Raw genomic sequence first — 19,354 nt, forward strand, 5'->3', positions numbered from 1 at the left:
GGTAAATGCAGGCAGCCCTTTTACCTGTTAAATGTAATGCGGGTATTCCACAGATAAATAGAAATCTGTCCTTTGTTATTGGTTTAGCTCATTTATGTTTTTCTTATAAGCCATAATTATAACATTTCTACATGTGTTGGCTACGACGCACTAATTGGTCATCTGAGCAGGCTGAATTTATTGCTACTAAACATAAATAATGTGCTATAGGAGAGTTACAGCTTAATAGTGCTGTTTTATTATGAGCATTAATATGCTATAAACTACACAAATTTAAAATAAAATGTTTTATCGCTAGGAAAACAACAGTGTGAAATCCAAATGGGCTCGAGCTGACAGACCTCCTGACAAGCCAACAAGAGCATAAATTAAGCCTTCAGCGCGACTTCTGTTTCTGTGTATGTGGTTATATTTCAAGGGAAAACTCAGCAGGGTTGAGAACACACTCTTGTAGTCAATACCGTAGAAACCTTTCAGAGGCCGCACCCAGTTGGATGTATGCATTCGATTCAGTTCATGACCCCACTGTGGACTGCTGGGAAATTACGTATTAGTTAGAAAATTGAGCTAAGACACAAATCTGACTGCTTAGCGTCTGTTTTACCTGAAATGCTATAAAACGTCATTATGCCATAGAAATGTGTAATTTCAATGAAAATGGCAGTTTTTCCAAACAGGCTAAAACCCAAACCAAACCACAGTACATGAACTCTGGTTTGGAAAACATTGTTTCACTGATTACACTAGCCGCATATACACTTTTTGTTTCAGATAGAAATCATTCTGATTGGAAATTTCAGGTCAACTGTTTACGTGGGATGTGATCTAATACAGTCCGGTGTTCACGGGCATTGATCCATTTAATCAGAACTGCTGTGTGACAAAAAGTGATGAATACATGACGTGTTTAAAAGGTTCGTCCATTTGTTTGTTCAGCGTCGTAGTTGTTGTTCTTGTGTTGCTCTTCATTAAACTACAGCTAGATACCAACACACTTTTTACGAACGGAGAGCAATAAAGGAGTGAAGACGAGACCTTTTTGGTGATGGTACTTTGCAATGTGTCATTGTGTCGTAGGCTCCCAGTAGTGTTTACTTCTTGGAGAGTTGGTTTTAAAAACAAACTCTTTACTGCGCACCAGTTCATCGTGGAAGCAGTCATTTCTTTGGAATAGGAGAGATGTATGTTCCCACACATTTATTGCATGTCAAGACGGAAGGCATGTGCAGAAAGAACGAAAGAACGCATGCAGAAAGTACTACTCCTTATTTCATTTTGTTTGAGCCCATATGTTCTGACTGAGTTGTTTAAATACAGCAATTTTATTCTGTTTGGGCATTTAAATCATGTTAAATCAGTTATTAGACTACACATAAAGACGGTCTCACAGAAAAAACAGCCAGATAGGAAGCTAATGAGCAGGTCATGTAATGTTAATTTAAAGGACGCCTTAACTAAATCTAAAACTTGCCTTACTTTTTGTTGTTTGCTGTAACAGTAAATGGAAAATTTCCGTTGTGATGAACCTACATCCTCTCAGTTTGTTTTTACAGATAACGAAACGAGACCGTCGTTAAATCCAATGATGATGCAGAATATAAATGGAGATAAATTCCTGCTAAAAGTCTCTCAATTGAGTAATGATGCAGAATAAAAAAAATAACAAGACCCCTGCTAAAGGTTCCCCATCAAACCCAGTTATAATTCATATCAAAAGCATACCTTATATTAGCAGAGTAGCAGTAGCATAATTGCTTGTACAATTCATGCAGTTTGTTATAGTAAAGGTATATTTAAATCACAAATTATATTACAGATATATTAAATTAGAACAGACACGTAAAAAAAACAACCCAGAACCATCACTATAAACCAAGAGCTGTAAATAATCAATATTCTCATATTTATTTAGAGTAAATGGCTTTATGGTGGACTGGGGTGCTGGTGGGTCCCTCCTGTGCTGTGAAACTACTTCATCTCCTCAGGTTCTTTAAGCTTTTTGAAATGCATGCATCATGAATTTGATTTAGTATCTGTTGTGTCACATAAGAAAGTCAAATCATATTTGCTACGAAGTTTTAGCAGAAGCTCACCTCAAATCAGTGCATTCACTGAGCGCATACGTCTGTAGTCACAGTTTGCATTGTTGCCTGTCCAGAGTGAAAGCAGAACATTATGAGGTGTCGTACTGCTGCTTTTACCTGGAGCGTCTTTATACAGCCATCCACAGGACGAAAATTTAGGTGAGTAATAGCTGAAATACATTTTTGGAAATAATCTTCCCTCTAAACTGGCAAGTGGCAGTAAAGCTAAGGTAGGAACCCCTGGCTACAATGGAAATAAAATTGCTTTTACACTGAGGCGACTTTGTTACATTCTTACTGCTCTAAAAGTTTCTGCTGCAGTTATGTTATATATATAGTTATATATATATATATATATATATATATATTATATAGTTATAATATCAACAGGTTTCTCCCCATCCCATTCAGGAAGAGACTCCGGTTGATTGGCCACTGTCTTACTAATGGCTCCAGCTGCAGCCAGTAACATGGGAAGCTGCATTATTCATGTAGGAGGTTTCAGATTGGTTGGAGGTGAACCTGGGACCACACCTCCAGCCAACCAGACCAGGTCTTCATGCAAATTGTATGAACATAGCTTCCAAAACAGGACAGGGGGGAATCGTGACGGTAAGGAATTTAATCTTTCCAAACTGTTGGTGAATCAAATGCCTTGATTATGTTTATACTAGACTCAGTATTTATATTAAAAAAAAAAAAAAAAAAATGTCAAAAGAAACCACAATAGCAGAGCTTTAAGTTAAAAACTTTGAATCTGAACAGATGCACTTTGCTCATTTACTGTAGTTCTCAAATATAATCCAAAGGAAGGAACAAACTATTTGCATCTTTAGGCATTATGATGTCAAAGTAGTCCCAACATAATTAGCCTTAAAACCTTTCCAACTGCTGCAAGCTTGTTAGCCAGCCTAAAAAAAAAGGTCCATTTCAAGCCTTTTTTTCAAATATACTGTAAGTGTTACTGGTTAGCGCTCTCTGCCTTTCAAGGGCAGATTTACTGTAGTTTGATTTAGAGGTACAAATTAACCTCAAAACATGTTGGCAAAAAAAAAAGAGAAACTTCAGAGGATTTTATTGGATTACTTTTACTCTGAAATCGATTGTTCAGGCTTAAAATGTATCCAAGCTCTGGGACTCCAATATGAATGAGCTCTCATCTACAACCATTACAACCCTTTGGGAAATGTAGTGAGCTTTACTGATGCGTTGTTTTAGTAACACTCCTTCCCCTGAATGGCTGATATCTCTCATCTGATTATGTTTTCTTACAGTAAATGGACCGCAGCAGATTTCGGTTAACATCTCCTGACGGCCTTCAACATAATGACGCTGTGCTACCTTGTGTTACCAAAAGGAGAAATTTCATTACATTATAAATTTGCAGAAACGCCACCACACTGCGAGGATATTACCATAACAAACATCACAAATGGTAATGTGTGTACAAGGCATGCTTTACTGAAAGGTAGAGAGACTAGAGAGATGCAGTGCTCACGTACACAGAGGGATAAAACAGAAAGTGTGTGTTTGTGTGTGAGGGATGGGTGTGTGTGTGTGTGTGTGTGTGTTTGTGTGTGAGGGATGGGTGTGTGTGTGTGTGTGTGTGTTTGTGTGAGGGATGGGGGTGTGTGTGGCTGGTGGGTGAAAGAGGAAGACGGAGCGTGTGTGCATGCATTAAAATAGGGGATTTTCTTGTCAGAGTAGCAGGGTTGGGGATTAGTTTAGGATCTGACTGAGACGTAGGAGAGAAGGGCTGATGACTTTAGCCACATAAAGAGATGACTGGGCAAATATGGGCACCTACATCAATCTCAGAGGCGAGCACATTGTAGCGACGCCCAGCAGGATGAAAAAACCTCATACGGGCGACAACCGGGGAGATTTTATTTGTTTATGCACGACTGGAGGGAAGGAAATTAATATCAGTGTGTTGAAACCGTTCCTATGGAAGATCTTTATGCTTCCCCAAACTGCAGATTCACACACCAAAATAGATGCAAGTGACACACACACATACATACACACATCCTGCTGAAAGACAGACACTAAAATAACCTCTGTTCCAGCTGGTGGACTGCTGAGGCTCCTGCTGGGCTGTTTTAATGGGGAAAATTAGCCAAGCAGAAAGGTGGATCCTGTTTGTTATGCTCCACTGTCCCCCCCCTTCCACGCAGTCGGCCAAGGAGGCATCCTCTGTTGTCCTCTCTCTCTGTCTCTCTGAGCTCTCTTGACACTGTGTATCTCCACCAGCTGCTGCTGCCTTCACACATCCCGCTCCTCCTGCCTCCACACTCTGCCAGGCACAGATACATGCAGGACGTATATCCAAGCACACAAACACACACACACACACACACACACACACACACACACACACACACACACACACACACACACACACACACACACACACACACACACACACACACACACACACACACACACACACACACACACACACACACACACACACACATATGCTACATCGAAGTCCAAATCACAAAAACCCACCACAGGATTTATTCTTTAGTATTCCAGGCCCGTCATTGCATATATGTAAACCTGCTGCATAGTGTGCTCACCAGCAACTATCAAACACACACACACACACACGAGAATGCCACAGCAAGACTGTGATGAGGAAAGAATAAAAGGTGCAAACAAATGAGAGGTTTGGATGATTCGGGGAGTCAGACCGAACTGGGAGAGACTGAGAGAAACGAGTTAGAGGTGAGGGAGTGAAGGATGAGAGGAGGATATGCAGAGGGGTGAAAAGCTTCTTTGTTCTGGATGCCCTTGAGACAGCTGACATCGCCACAATAAGACCTTCTTTCAGGGGGAAGGAGACGGAGTCAGAGCGAGAGACAGAGAGAGAGTGGGATTCAGTACTTTTGGCATACTGATACGGTCGTAGTAGAGATAGTAGTAGATGTTATGTCACTTTTTGTGTGTTTTAAATGGTAATTTCATACATTCATCTGACGATGACAACATTTACTCACCGAGTTAGGAATGCCTGAGCGTTCAGTTCAGTTCAGTTCTATCAGTTAACATCGTCCTCAAAAACAGCGACACAAAATAAAATAACACAAAGTAGATCAATTGTCAGGTTTTGATCAAACATGGAATAGAAAATATTGCTGACTGTATATCTGTTTAAGTCATTTAATAAGTGTGAGTTCCATAAGTGTTTGTTATGGCTTTATTCAGATGTAACGGGACCATTATCTGACTATTGTAGAAAGACACATGTTTGTAAAAATGTATCTGTGATGGATTTTTAAACTTGCTTTACAATTTCACCCTCAGTTTTCGACCATCATGAGAAACATTCACTGGGAGGTGAAAGTGTGTGCAAACACACACAAAAAAGTGTTCCTTCATTCAATAGATAAGACATTTTCAACCCAGACCAACTCTGACATTTTGGAGCCAATTCCTGATAGTAGGGAGGAAAAACATTCTATTAATTTTTTAATTCATGCCAAACTTCTTTTCCTGCATTAATTTCTAATATAAGAAATTATCTGTATATGTGTGTATATATATGACCTTTATTTAACCAGGTAGAATCAATTGAGAACCAATTCTCATTTACAATGATGACCTGTCATTTGATTTAATGACACATATATGTGTGTGTATATATATATGTCTATATATATGTATATATGTATGTATATGTGTAATATATGTATATATGCATGTATATTTATATATGTATATATATATATGCATATATATATATATATACATATGTATATGTGTATGTATAAATATATATGTAATAAATGTATATTTATATATGTATATATATATACATATGTGTATGTCTAAATATATATGTAATATATGTATATATATATATATATGTATGTATAAATGTATACATACATATACATATATGTGTATGTATGTATGTATGTATGTATGTATATATATGTGTATGTATATATGTAATATATGTATATATGCATGTATATTTATATATGTATATATATGCATATATATATATATGTATGTATATATATATATATGTATGCATATGTATATATGTATATGTGTATGTCTAAATATATATATATATGTATGTATATATACAGTAGATACCGATACATCGTTTATTTTGTAAAGTTACAGTTAGATGTGAAATTATCCAGAAACTGACAAGAAGATGCATCTTTGCCTTTCACCTTCAGTAGAAATTGGCTCAGTTCCCAGGGCTCTGTGAGTCTACCTCATACATACACAGAGAAGAGTCAAAAGTGGAGAGTGCCAAGAATGACAAGAAGTTAAACTGGAACTCTTTGGGTTCATTAAACAGGTTCTTTTTGTGTATAAGTAATAAACAGGGCTACTTGAGTATTGTTAAGTTACTCGGAGATTTTGGCATCATAACCTTTATATAACAATAACTTTGGTGCCTTTCCAGACAGGGACTGAAATGTAAATTTGACGTAACAAAATATATTTAAGTGGCTCAGGTTAGCCTTGAGTACAGACGTGAATGGAAAGTCACTGCCCAGATTGTTCACATCCACCACAATTTATGGACTGAATTCCTGGTTTATCTTTGATACATAGTGCTTATTTGTGTGTGAATGCAGTTTTATGTAATTACTGTCATTTTGACTTTTATTGTACTTACATGCAGCAGCAGTAGTAGTGGTAGTAGTAGCAGTAGTGGTAGTACTAGTAGTGGTGGTGGTGGTAGTAGTGGTAGCAGTAGTGGTAGTGGTAGAACTAGTAGTAGTGGTAGTGGTAAAAATAGTAGTGGTGGTAGTGGTAGAACTAGTAGTGGTGGTACTAGTGCTAGTAGTGGTAGTGGTGGTAGTAGTAGTGGTAGTAGTAGCAGTGGTAATAGTAATAGTATTAGTAGTAGTAGTGGCAGTGGTAGCAGTAGCAGAAGCAGAAGCAGTAGCAATAGCAATAGCAGTAGTAGTAGTAGTAGTAGTAGTAATCGTAGTAGTAGTGTAGCAATTTTGAGAAACGGGCTAAACTAGGAGCAGTTGATCATGTGACTGCTTGTGTTTCTGACCCGTCTGACTTTGTTGTTGGATTCTCAGTAAAAACTGACTAAAACTATGAAAGTAAAGTCCAGCTGTAATAAACCAAAATTTCCCTACAGAGACAGGTCATGAAAATACTTCTGAGTATTTTCATGACACTTAACTCCATGAACAGAAATACGGAGGGATGTTGGGAAGATTGAATTAATATTTTCTCTGTGAGAATCAACACCATAACTGAGATGCTTCTAGTTTTCACTGCAGTTCTGTCCAAGCTTTTACTTGCTGCTGAGCTTTTGTCACATCCTGCATCACACACACACACACACACACACACACACACACACACACACACACACACACACACACACACACACACACACACACACACACACACACACACACACACACACACACACACACACACCACTCACTCCACTAAAGCTCACACACAAATAGCTTTCGAAATCTGAGAGTGTGTTAGACTTCTCTTCCTCCTCACCCAGAGTTCCTGGACCCAGGGGGTGGAGGGTCTCTTCACCCGTCTCACACGTCCAACTCAAACACAGCGACCCACACATGTGATACACACAGACGCACACACATACTGGCAGCAGACCACATCAGAGGGGGTCCATTCCTCCCCAAGTCCACAGGTCTCTGGATAAACATATTATTCTGGATTAAATGTTTCCCATATTTGTTATTCTTTCCTTCGAGACTCCAGGTGGAATTGGTATGAAACCAAAAATCACATGTACATTCCTTTGAAAGAAAGAGCGGGTTGAGGGGGAACGCTCCGAATGGGGAACGAGAATTCCCTTTCAGAGCGAGAACTTGTAACAACATTTGTGCAGATTTTTCGATTGCCCCAGATTCTTCGTTACACATCTAACAAAGGCTACGCTGTGTTGTGGAGAAGTGGTCTCTTCCCCCCGTTGCAACCCGCCCTGCACCGCCGCTCAGCATTCTCTCCAAAACCAGGAAGTGAGTGTGCACCGAGGAGGTCCGCTGCTGACTCGTAGTCCGATCCAATTGGTTCAAGAGGCGCTGACCCTGCAGTGTGTGTGTGTGTGTGTGTGTGTGTGTGTGTGTGTGTGTGTGTGTGTGTGTGTGTGTGTGTGTGTGTGTGTGTGTGTGTGTGTGTGTGTGTGTGTGTGTTGTGTGTTTCACCCTCATGTGGTATCAGCTTGAATAGAGATAGGAGGTGACAGCTGAGCTGTGGCTTCAGCCACTGTGAGGCCTAAACTGAAGACTTCAGAGGCAGATGATGATGATGGTGGAGTCCTGCTCAATTATGCCATTATGCTCAAATCACTGCCAGAGCTTCTTGCCCTATCAGAACTCAGCTTATAGCCTTGAGCAAGCCAGTCGGTGAGGTGATGATGTGTGCTGAGAGATCCCAGTCTGGCCACCTCACAGCCCCACTGGCAATGGTAATATCATCTGAGCCATAATGGTGGACGGATGGATGGAGACACATGTTGCAGGAGAAAAGGACTCTTCAATCAACCACCAATTACAAAACTTCTATTTTCAGGAGCGGAGAGGAAACTTGAATCCAAGCGCATACACACTCTGGTCAAATATTAGCAGTCAACTCAGCATCCCGACACAAATATGCCAGAGAATCATGCATAATCTGATGCTCTTGAATGATCTCAGCCTTCGATGTCAGCTCCCTGCATACTAATTCAACCGTGGGCAACAGCAGCGACACAATAGGCTGAAACCGCGCTTCTTTCTTGTTTATTTTTGTAAACTGCGCAACTCCAACTTTGCGCAGCGGTGGGACCTGCGTCGTGGACGGAGTGTTCTCGCTGCGTCGCGTTTGATGTCTCACTCTCTCGCTCTCTTTGGACCCCGGAGACATTGCTCATGCATAATCGCTTGTGTGTCTTTCTGATCTGCCTCTATCTGCTGCTGGTGGAGGTTAACGCGCAGAGTTGCTCGCACAGAAACACACTTGCTAAATTAGAGTCGAGCGAAATGCGACTTATTTCCCCGAAAATAGCAAAAGAAAGACAGCAAACAAAGACAGGTAGGAGTTCTGTCGTGTTTATTGAGGTGATATAAGAAGCAGTACAGCTCTGCAGGCCTCTCTCATCTTCTCGCATGTCATTTAGCTCTCTGCTGTGCTAAACAACTCAATCGAATTTGGTATTTTAAACACACTCACGCTGCGTTCAGCTTAATAAAACCATCTACTCCTGTAATTCATCATCCTTACCATACATTAGGTTGGGAAATCAGGGGAAGTGATGTGATTGGAGGGCCGGCGCTCCTGTATGGCTCAGTATTCTGGTGAGGACTCTAAGTGTAGAGGGGGCGTAGGGGTCACGAGGTGTGTGTGTGTGTGTGTGTGTGTGTGTGTGTGTGTGTGTGTGTGTGTGTGTGTGTGTGTGTGTGTGTGTGTGTGTGTGTGTGTGTGTGTGTGTGTGTGTGTGTGTGTGTGTGTGTGTGTGTGATGGCAGCATCACCATCCTCCAGGGCTCAGCAGGCTAATTAATAATGAATCCCAGAGAGTCTCTGTTTGAAATGCAGATGTGCAACTGCCGGCTCCGCCTGCTCCTTCAGAGGGACCTGTGTGTGTGTGTGTGTGTGTGTGTGTGTGTGTGTGTGTGTGTGTGTGTGTGTGTGTGTGTGTGTGTGTGTGTGTGTGTGTGTGTGTGTGTGTGTGTGTGTGTGTGTGTGTGCATGCTTGTGCGTGCTTGTGTGCGCGTGTGTGCGTGCGTGCGTGCTTGTGTGTGCGTGTGTGCTTGTGTGTGTGTGTGTGTGTGTGTGTGTGTGTGTGTGTGTGTGTGTGTGTGTGTGTGTGTGTGCGTGTATGTGTGTGCGTGCTTGTGCGTGCTTGTGTGTGTGTGTGTGTGTGTGTGTGTGTGTGTGTGTGTGTGTGTGTGTGTGTGTGTGTGTGTGTGTGTGTGTGTGTGTGTGTGTGTGTGGTGGGGGGAGTTTGTGGGCCACAGGGGAAAGTATGTTGGTTGGTTGTTTAGCAGCAACAGAGAACTTGCTCATATTCCTCATAAAATTCACTGGGGCCTTTCATGAAACATCGACATCACGTTTGACTACTGAGCAAGAAGAGAAGAAGCAGAGAAGTTTCCGTGACAACCCTGCCCTCTCCTCTGCTCCGCAGTCCCTTCTCTTGCTCGTTGGTGCCGTCGGAGGCCTCAACCCCGAGCTCTTCTCTGCTCTCAGCAGAGACGAGGAGACGAAGGAGGAGGATGTGGAAGAGGAGCTGGAGAGGGTGCTGAAGAGCATACATTACCTTTCTATAGACTCTCCACTCTTCTTCAGTGCTTTCTGTTTAGGATCCTCTGTGTTCATGTGTGTGTGTGTTCAAGCAGTTTGAAGTTTAACAGATGGTAATGTTATGTAGATTTTTTACCCGCCGTGGCTCCGTCACTGACCCAGGAACAATATACTAGCCTCTTCTGCAGACAGCACCTGTAACACACACACACACACACACACACACATGCGATGAATAATCTCTCTGACAAACGTTGGCTTTGTCTGAGGGATGGCAAGAGGGACAAACAGTTTAAATTTTGTTCAGGTGTTTCAAATCCTTACAGATAATAATAAAAAAATATATATATATTGTAACAATTGCTTTTGCACAGTGTTTGTTCTCCGAGAGTGAAAGGAATGAAATTTTTCAGGAGCTCAAAGACTCTCTGACCTCGGGCCTGTGTCTTGTTGTGACTGAATTCATTTTCTAATTAACTGGGAAAAATAATTTTACGCTGGAATTTACATCATAGTTGGAATACTAATATCCAAACCTGAGACATTTAAATTCACGCTCTCCGTTGCACTTTGGTGTCTTTGAGTTGTTCAGGGAAATTAAATTACTTAAATCTGAAACACGTTCAAAACAACTTTATCTTGTAAAAAAAAAGAATAATCCTGGGTGTTTAAAGTAATCTTATACTTGATTTCTCTTATAATGGCAGAATATTGTCATGATCCAATGTTTTTTTATTTATACTTCCATATATCATCTGTGTATTCAGTTTTGTAGCTCTGCATTATTTATATTACATTTTACACATTAATATGATTCTTAATACAAACACATTTTGTGACAGCAACATTTCATCATCAGAGTGACTTGTCATATTTAAATCCACAGTTTAATGTAATTTCAAGATCACTGTTGTGGCCATGAAATGTAACACTAAGCCTGTGTGATCTTATTTTAATATGTTCCTAATTTAAAGTCAAATTTATTTTACCCCAAACAAGTTCAGGTGTAGTTTCACCCTCTCATCCTAAACTTAATTTGTTTTTTTTTTTTTTTACTGCTGTCTGATCATCGGGATCATGCCAAACTGTGCTAATCTTTTATCTGGTATTAATTGCTTCTCTTACGAGTTGATAATTAATGGAAACTTTTCAAAATAAAAGTCACATTTATTAGCGAAACAAAAGCAAAAAAAATCAAACTGACGTCACTGTAGTAAATGTAACACCTGATCTCCTGAATTTTGTCTTAATTAGTGAAACATTTTACGTTGATGTAATGCTCTGCTTATTGCAGGTTGAGTTCAATGTCATAAACATTATGAATGCAGTTTTTCTCTCTAAATTCCTGCAATTTCAGACATTTCCCTCCTCAGAACGAGGCTGTCGGGAAAACCCAGCGAACAGGACACTTCGAGGAAAAACCTTCAGAGACTCATTTTCTGCATGTAAAAGTCTCGACACTTCCACACTTGTTGAAAAGCACCCCTTTCATCCCCCCCTCCCCCCTCTCCTCCTCGTCGTTACATTATGATTTGCAGATGTCTGAAATCACGTGCACAGAATATAGAACCACACGCACACACACTCGCACACACGTATAACACCTTGAACTAGGGTCTCGCAGTGCAGACCAAACAGACGCACTGGGCCTCATGCATTATGAATGGACATTTACACTCTCCTGGGATGAGCTTCAGCTTCACATACATTCACTCATCGGTGTGTCCAATGTATTACTTCCTCATAACCTCTGCTGGACACACACACACACACACACACACACACACACACACACACACACACACACACACACACACACACGCGCGCGCGGAGTCAGAAGTGAGGTTTGTGATTGACAGCATGCACCTCCATATCACAAGCAGCGCATAAAAAGACGTCGTTGTGTCAAGTCGACGAGGAAAACAAACGACTTGTCACCGAAATGTCGCCACATTAGTTTGAGGTTTTGTTTCTGAAGGGCCGCCTCGTCTAAACACTCGTCAATGTCCTTTATTAGCGACGTCACGGGTTAATGGAAATATCGATTTTACTGTCTGGGAGCTTGTGAAGTATCTACGGCGGGTGTCATCGAGATGACAGGGAGGCTTTGGATTCCTTTAAACAAAACAAGCACAAACTGAAATGCTCTAACAAACAAAAATACACCAAAAGAAGTTTGTTAATAACAAAAAATGAAAGCCTCATTTTATGTTTGTATGAAAAACAGGACGGAAATAAGTTCATTCCTCACATAAATAGATAAATAAATACTGGCCACTGTTGGCGGGCATGGGGCAGAGATTTAGGCGTCATGGGGAAAGTTTTCAAAGGTCATGACACCAAGTGACAGGTCCCGCCCTGAGGCCCAGAGGCAGTCTCTAAAATCTGATTTATCTATAGGCTGCGTGCCGGTGCGCTAATGTGGAGAGGGGGACATTTAGACCAAAATAAATAATAAAAAATACCCCTCTACGGCACCTTTAGACTTTTACAGGAAAACAACTCCAAAACATTTTTTTAAAGTAATTTTTGGAAAGAAAAGACAAAACTATATTATAAATAAATATTATAGGGATGACAAAATACAATTAAGTCCTTCAAAGTACAAAAAATAAGAAAGACCAAACCTGCAGCATGTTTTTGTCCTTAAAGCTATACAAGCATTCACAACATTAATTAAATTCAATATTTCCAAAAGTTATGGGTGCCAATGTTGTTGTTTTGTAAACCAGTATTTTACAAACCTGCAACCAGGAAGCAATTTAATTTAATATTTAAAACATATTAAGTTATAGGCCAATTGTAAGAAGCGGTTGTTTTAGGAGTGAAAGCAATCAATATGCTATTTTATTTAGAAAATATCCTGAAAATATTATTGATTTGTTTTTGCCTCATGAATAATATACCTACTGCAGGTTATCGTTAACAAATCTTTGTATTTACTCCACTTCTTGTGCAGTAAACAACCTCAGACGATAATCGGTGTAAGATCCACTCACAGCCGTCAAGCAAACACAAACAAGCCGCTAAACAAGTGCGATCAACAGCCACAAACTGACATTTCACAAAGACAAAATGAAAGAAATTATGAGTCATTAGTTGTAGTTCTTTAGCAGTAATGTGCACCTTGGTAGGGGAGAGCCTGCAGTGCTGCATGGTGTAAGTGTAGCAGAGGCTGGCTCGGGTTATCTGTGAATGGGCTCTTTATTGGAGGCGCGGAGCGGGGATTTGCCTTTTATTCGCCTCGCTATGGAAACGCGCTCGACGGCAGAAAAATGTTGATGCGAATAAAAGGAATCGGCACAAGGAGCGTTTCCAGAGAAGCATCTGTTACACTTAGAAACTTAGACTATCGACAGCAATACAACCCCCTCTCCAAGTCCCTCTCCTGTCTGCTTTATGCGCCACAAAAACGCACACTTTATCTTTGAAACAAGACAAAAAATATTTTTGTTTAAATTCTAATCGTGGAATTGCTTTGGTAAAATGTTAAACCTCGAATTTTGTTCACATCTCGCCTTCCAGATTAAATTAACTCTATTAGTAAAATCCATTTTCCTTCAAATGGAGAATTCATCCTCCAAAATCAATTCGCTGTGGCGCGTCATAAATGACACGTCTGAAAATGCAGCAGTCTCACTGAAATACCACAACTACCATTGTGCTTCACTTTTACTACATATATTGTACTTAATTATTCTTCCTGTTTCATCCCATTACGACTCAAACGAAGCAATCCAGTTCAGCAAACTAGGCCGCTGCCATCCACATCAAATATTCAGCCACTTTTAGCCAAGTTTCAAAGAGGAAGCTCCATAAAGAATTTACGCACATCACACAGGAATTAGAATAAGAACAAAACAACAAACAGATGATGAATTATTTTCCTTCCATCTACAGACTTGTAGGCTCCACTGTGAGACTTTAGAAAAGACAATCCTGTCATCGCCTTTCCCCTCTCTCCGCTGTCTGTCATCCCTCCGTTACCCGAGGCCCTGTCCACCGTCCAGCGGCCCTGTCCTCACTTCCAGCCCGCGGTCAGCTCACCTGTTCCGGCCTCCTCTCGTGTCTCCTGTCTCCTGTCTCCACCAGCAGCTTGTGGCTCGGCTCAGCCGCTCTTTAATGACTTTCTGGTGGCTGCAGCCTTCTTTTATTTCTCCTAAATGTATGAAAATGTATGCAAATTTAAATCAAGCTTAACCTGGGAGCTCGAGCAATATATTTAATGGAATTTCAAACCAATAAGGAGACTGGAACGCAGCCTTCTAATGGCAAATATAATTACGCAGCTAATCTCAGATATGCAGATAGATCTTTTTCAACTCTGAGAGGACCTGATGAGATTCTTAAAGACTGTGTAAGTGTCTGCTGCGCGAGCTCACGTGTGCATTTTTGTGAATAGGTAAAAATGATGACGTTTTAGGTTGTAAACCGGTGACAGCATTTCCAACAGTAGCAGCAAAAAGTGAGTTTAGCTTACCAGAGTAATGTAAATTTTTTATATATATGCAAATCTTAATTTTAAAGCTCTAAATTGCAATAATCAGCCCACGCATGTTTTATTTTTGTCAAATAAAATGGATAAGGATTATGGATGCGTGCGTAAAACAATTTTGCGTAAAACACAACGTTCAGTCGTGTCATTCTACAAACACCTAAGGAAATATTCTCCAAGTTAATAATTAGCAGTGAGAACTGCTCTTAGTTTGATTGTATCCCTCTAAATTAAGTGCTGGCACGTCTAAGAAATGCCATTGCGCTTTAATCTCCTTCTTCGCACGCGCTCAAGGGTGACAGGAGCAGCAATAAACTCGTGCGTAAATCAGTTGGAAACTTTAATTAATAAACAGGAACTGCGCTCCACGCTCACATCATTCCACAGCCAGACCCACTGGACCAGCTCCCCGACACACTTCCGGTTCGACTCCCTGTAACCCTTCCCTACCCGCAGCGCTGCTTCCAGAGGCGGAGGTTCCGGTATCTGCGCCGCCATTGGTGGAGACGTGTCGTCACTGCGTCTCAGTCGGACTGTGAGTGGTGGTGGAGGCTGTCAGTCAGTGCCAGGCTGCTGCCGAGACTCCAGAGAGAGGGAGATGTCAGAGGCTGAGCTGCTCCCTCCCTTCAGTAGCATTAGTGGGGTTCAGCAGCCAGCATGGCCACAGCTGCCTCCAGCCCCTACACCCTGCTCAGCTCCAGTCCCATGATCCACCCGGACAGCCAGGCCATGCAGCCTGCGAGCCCCTACAGAGGACACCAGAAACTCCTCCAGAGTGAGTACCTGCAGAGCGTCCAGAGCAACGGGCACCCCCTCGGGCACCAATGGGCGAGCAGTTTGTCGGAGGGCAGCCCCTGGTCGGCCTCCATGGAGCAGCAGGACGTCAAACCAGGCCGAGAGGACCTGCAGCTCGGCATCATCCATCACCGCTCTTCGCACGTAGCGCATCACTCCCCTCATCACAACAACCATGGCAACCACCCGGGAGCCTGGGGAACTCCGGTGTCCCACAACTCCTCCATCACCAGCGGGCAGCAGATCAACATCTACTCCCAGACGGGTTTCACTGTCAACGGCATGCTGGACCACGGAGGGCTCACACCTCCACCCAACCCGCAGGGCCAAGGCATGCACCCGGGCCTCAGGGACACACTCAGCCCCGAGCACAGCGACCTCGGCGGGCACCACTGCCACGACCACTCCGACGAGGAGACGCCAACTTCGGACGAGCTGGAGCACTTTGCCAAGCAGTTCAAACAGAGGAGAATCAAGCTGGGCTTTACGCAGGCGGACGTGGGTTTGGCACTGGGCACGCTTTACGGTAACGTCTTTTCCCAAACTACCATCTGCAGGTTCGAGGCACTGCAGCTGAGCTTTAAAAACATGTGCAAACTAAAGCCGCTGCTGAACAAGTGGCTGGAGGAGGCAGACTCTTCCACTGGCAGCGCTAGCAGTATAGACAAGATAGCAGCTCAGGGGAGGAAGAGGAAGAAGAGGACGTCCATCGAGGTCAGCGTGAAGGGAGTTCTTGAGACGCACTTTCTCAAGTGTCCCAAACCCTCCGCGCCGGAGATCACCTCGCTGGCGGACTCGCTGCAGCTGGAGAAGGAGGTGGTGCGCGTGTGGTTCTGCAACCGGAGGCAGAAGGAGAAGCGTATGACGCCGCCCGGAGAGCCGCCGCCGCACGAGGGACCCTATTCTCACAGCGGGAGTGCAGGAGACGCTTCCTCGTGCCACGACCTCTGACCGAAGCACCGGGAGGAATCCCCCCCCCTCTCCTCCTCTCTCTCCCCCCCCCTCCCTCCGGCACAGACTCTCGAGCGCAGGGGCGCGCGGTGGCCCCTTCCAGGCTCCGCGCCTGTCCCGGTACAGACTCCTCCAGATGCCTCCAGCACTGAAACCCGACAATAACAATAACAGAGATACCTGCTCAGCCTTCGTCGTTTTCTAACTGTCATGAGGGCATTACTCCATAGCGGCATATCAAACGTCACATTTCAGATCCCTCTTTGGAGCCCGCCAATTTGTTTCCTACATCACGGATATAAATACAAAATGTGCCTAATAACCTGCCAGCGCCTTTGGTTTGTGTCTCCATTTCAGCTCTAGAGTAACGCTAAAACGGGACTGAGGTTTTGTTTGGACTTGTTTGGGCTCTGCTCACACACGCTGTGCTTGTGTTGTCCGATCAGTGGCGTGAAACAAATAATAATATCACTTTTCTTAATTGATTTGTTGCAGCACCAGAGGCCATTTTACAGTCCAGCTCACGCTTCCCTCGGGTTTCTTCAATGCTTTAGTTCTCACCTTATTTACATGCATTATTTTGTAACATTACACGTAGCAAATCTGTAATTATTATTATTATTATTATTTTTTGCTTATGCCAATATAGGCCATCATTCCAGTTGTACAAGAGGTATTGCCAGCATAATAGCACTTGGAGGTTTTTTTTTTTCTTTAAATGAAATTCCTCCCTCATGGTCTGTAGCTTATGAAGCCACACACAGTTACAGCTATTTATTAATCCATGTATTTGATTTCAATCATCTTCGACCATATAAACTGTGTGGACTCTGAAACAGAGCCGAGAATAGGAAAGAGGGGTTGACGACGCTATACACCTGCCTATAATTTTAATGTACGTTCAGTATCAAAAACAAATTTTATAATCTTAAATACTCCTGTTCTTCGGTTTATTTCTGAAGTATTTTTTCGAATATTGTACAGTTTTATATATTACCCTTTTCAAGTCATTAATTTAAACAAATGCTCTTAGTTATTCATGCACTTAATTAGCAATGTTTAAAAAAAAAAAAGCAAACAAAACAAAAAAACAATATTTTCAGTAAGATTGAACTGTTCCGGCGGTTTTATTCCAAATTTCGATGACAGCTCAAGTAATTATTTATTTTCAGTATAAAAGCTTGTATTATGTTTTGAAATAAACTATGTATGTTGTAATAAACAATTTCTTGCTACAACTGTCTAAAACAGAGTTGAACTTCAGAGGAATGAATATTGAATATGCAGAAGTTAGGAGCAGGCTTAAAATCATTATCACAATTAGGCCTATTATGATGATTGTTATTATAATGATTTTTATTATTATTATTTAAATAGGGAAAGCAATAGCCTAATTAAAATGTAAAATACATTTTCTTTATTTAATACAAATTTTAAAATGTTACATAATATTAAAGATTCTGTACTGAATATTGGTTCACCTAAAAACTCTATTCATAAGTTTATTTATGTTATGCTATTATATTTACATATTTGCATTGTTAAATAGCATAACCTTCACTGAGCCTCAATGTCGTGTCAAAAGGCAACTTTTGCAGATGTTCCGTGTCACTAACAGCAGTAAAATATCCAGAGGTTGAGCGGGACCTCGGCTGCAGGTCTGCCGGCTCCACGGATCGCAGCAAACGGAGACGCTTTTCTCCAGCCCGTTCCACTGAAATGTTATTGTCCGGGCCCTCTGCCCTCCTCAATCAGACATGCGTGATTTATCGCCTGGGCCGCTGGGCCTGACAGCAAAACACAATGACACACACACACACACACACACACACACACACACACACACACACACACACACACACACACACACACACACACACACACACACACACACACAATCAGAAGCAGATGAATCTCATTTCAAAGACTACAGCTGTGTATAATTGGCCGTGCAGGGGCAAAATAGAGCTGTATTTCCTTTAAAAAAAAAAAAATCCTAATGCCTAAAAATAATTTAGGGATGGTTTGGATATAAGTAGGCCCATAGATGCGGCGCTGTTTTAAATGATTCAAAAATAGATGTGGAGAGGGAGAGCGAAGGAGGGAGAGAGGAGAGGCGGAAGGGTGCTAGGCCTTGCCTTGAAATGGAGAGCCTGACTGGAATACTAATGTGTCTGAATTTATGCATCTCCTCAGTCTGCAGCCCTGAGAGGGGGGTGGGGGAGGGGGAGAGAGAAAAGGGTGTGAGGGTGGAGGTGAAAGGGGGGCTCTTATGTAGAAGAAGAGAAAAGTAAAACCATGGTTGATTGATTCCATCCATCTATTTTAGTTCGGAATAATCCCTGATTTCTGGGAGAGAGAGGAGGAGGAGGAGGAGGAGGAGGAGGGGAATGACCCTGGAAAGAAGAAGCAAACAAGCAAAGCAAGCCAAGGTCCAGAGCAGCACTGCAGTATCCTTGAGCCTCTTCCACCTCTTCAGTGTGGAGCTCCAGCACTGCCTGGATGTTAAAAACAAACCTCCACCATCCAAATATGTCTTTCAAGAGTAACTGATACCCCCTCAGAAATATCTCACCAGTGGAAAAATGATTGACTCGGGGAAAGGACAGTGAGAAAAACATAACAGGTGTGAGATGAAAGCGTACTTCAGAGGTATTAAATGATGAACTTCAAGTAATTATTTCTCCCAAAAAAAAAAAAACCCGCTTTAGGTTGGATGACTGGGCTTTGCTCTGTGGCAGATAATTGAGCCTGTGAATCAGATC

General features: G+C 42.0%; 1 protein-coding gene across 1 annotated transcript; it reads left to right on the top strand.

Annotated features, from left to right (window-relative positions):
- Positions 1-15,448: 15,448 nt before the first annotated feature.
- On the top strand, positions 15,449-17,827 carry LOC138619963 (POU domain, class 3, transcription factor 4-like). The gene has a single exon (XM_069696803.1). It carries the CDS (start codon positions 15,501-15,503, stop codon positions 16,587-16,589), a length of 1,089 nt encoding a protein of 362 aa, XP_069552904.1. The 5' UTR covers positions 15,449-15,500; the 3' UTR covers positions 16,590-17,827.
- The last annotated feature ends 1,527 nt before the right edge of the window (positions 17,828-19,354 follow it).

This window comes from Brachyistius frenatus, unplaced genomic scaffold, assembly GCF_029030835.1.
Source record: "Brachyistius frenatus isolate BFR_SWC_R1_liver_20210118 unplaced genomic scaffold, ASM2903083v1 Contig_22, whole genome shotgun sequence".
NCBI lineage: Eukaryota > Metazoa > Chordata > Actinopteri > Embiotocidae > Brachyistius > Brachyistius frenatus.

Bases quoted from the DNA above. Each gene is read 5' to 3' on its own strand.
- LOC138619963 (XM_069696803.1), top strand. From the start codon at position 15,501: ATGGCCACAGCTGCCTCCAGCCCCTACACCCTGCTCAGCTCCAGTCCC.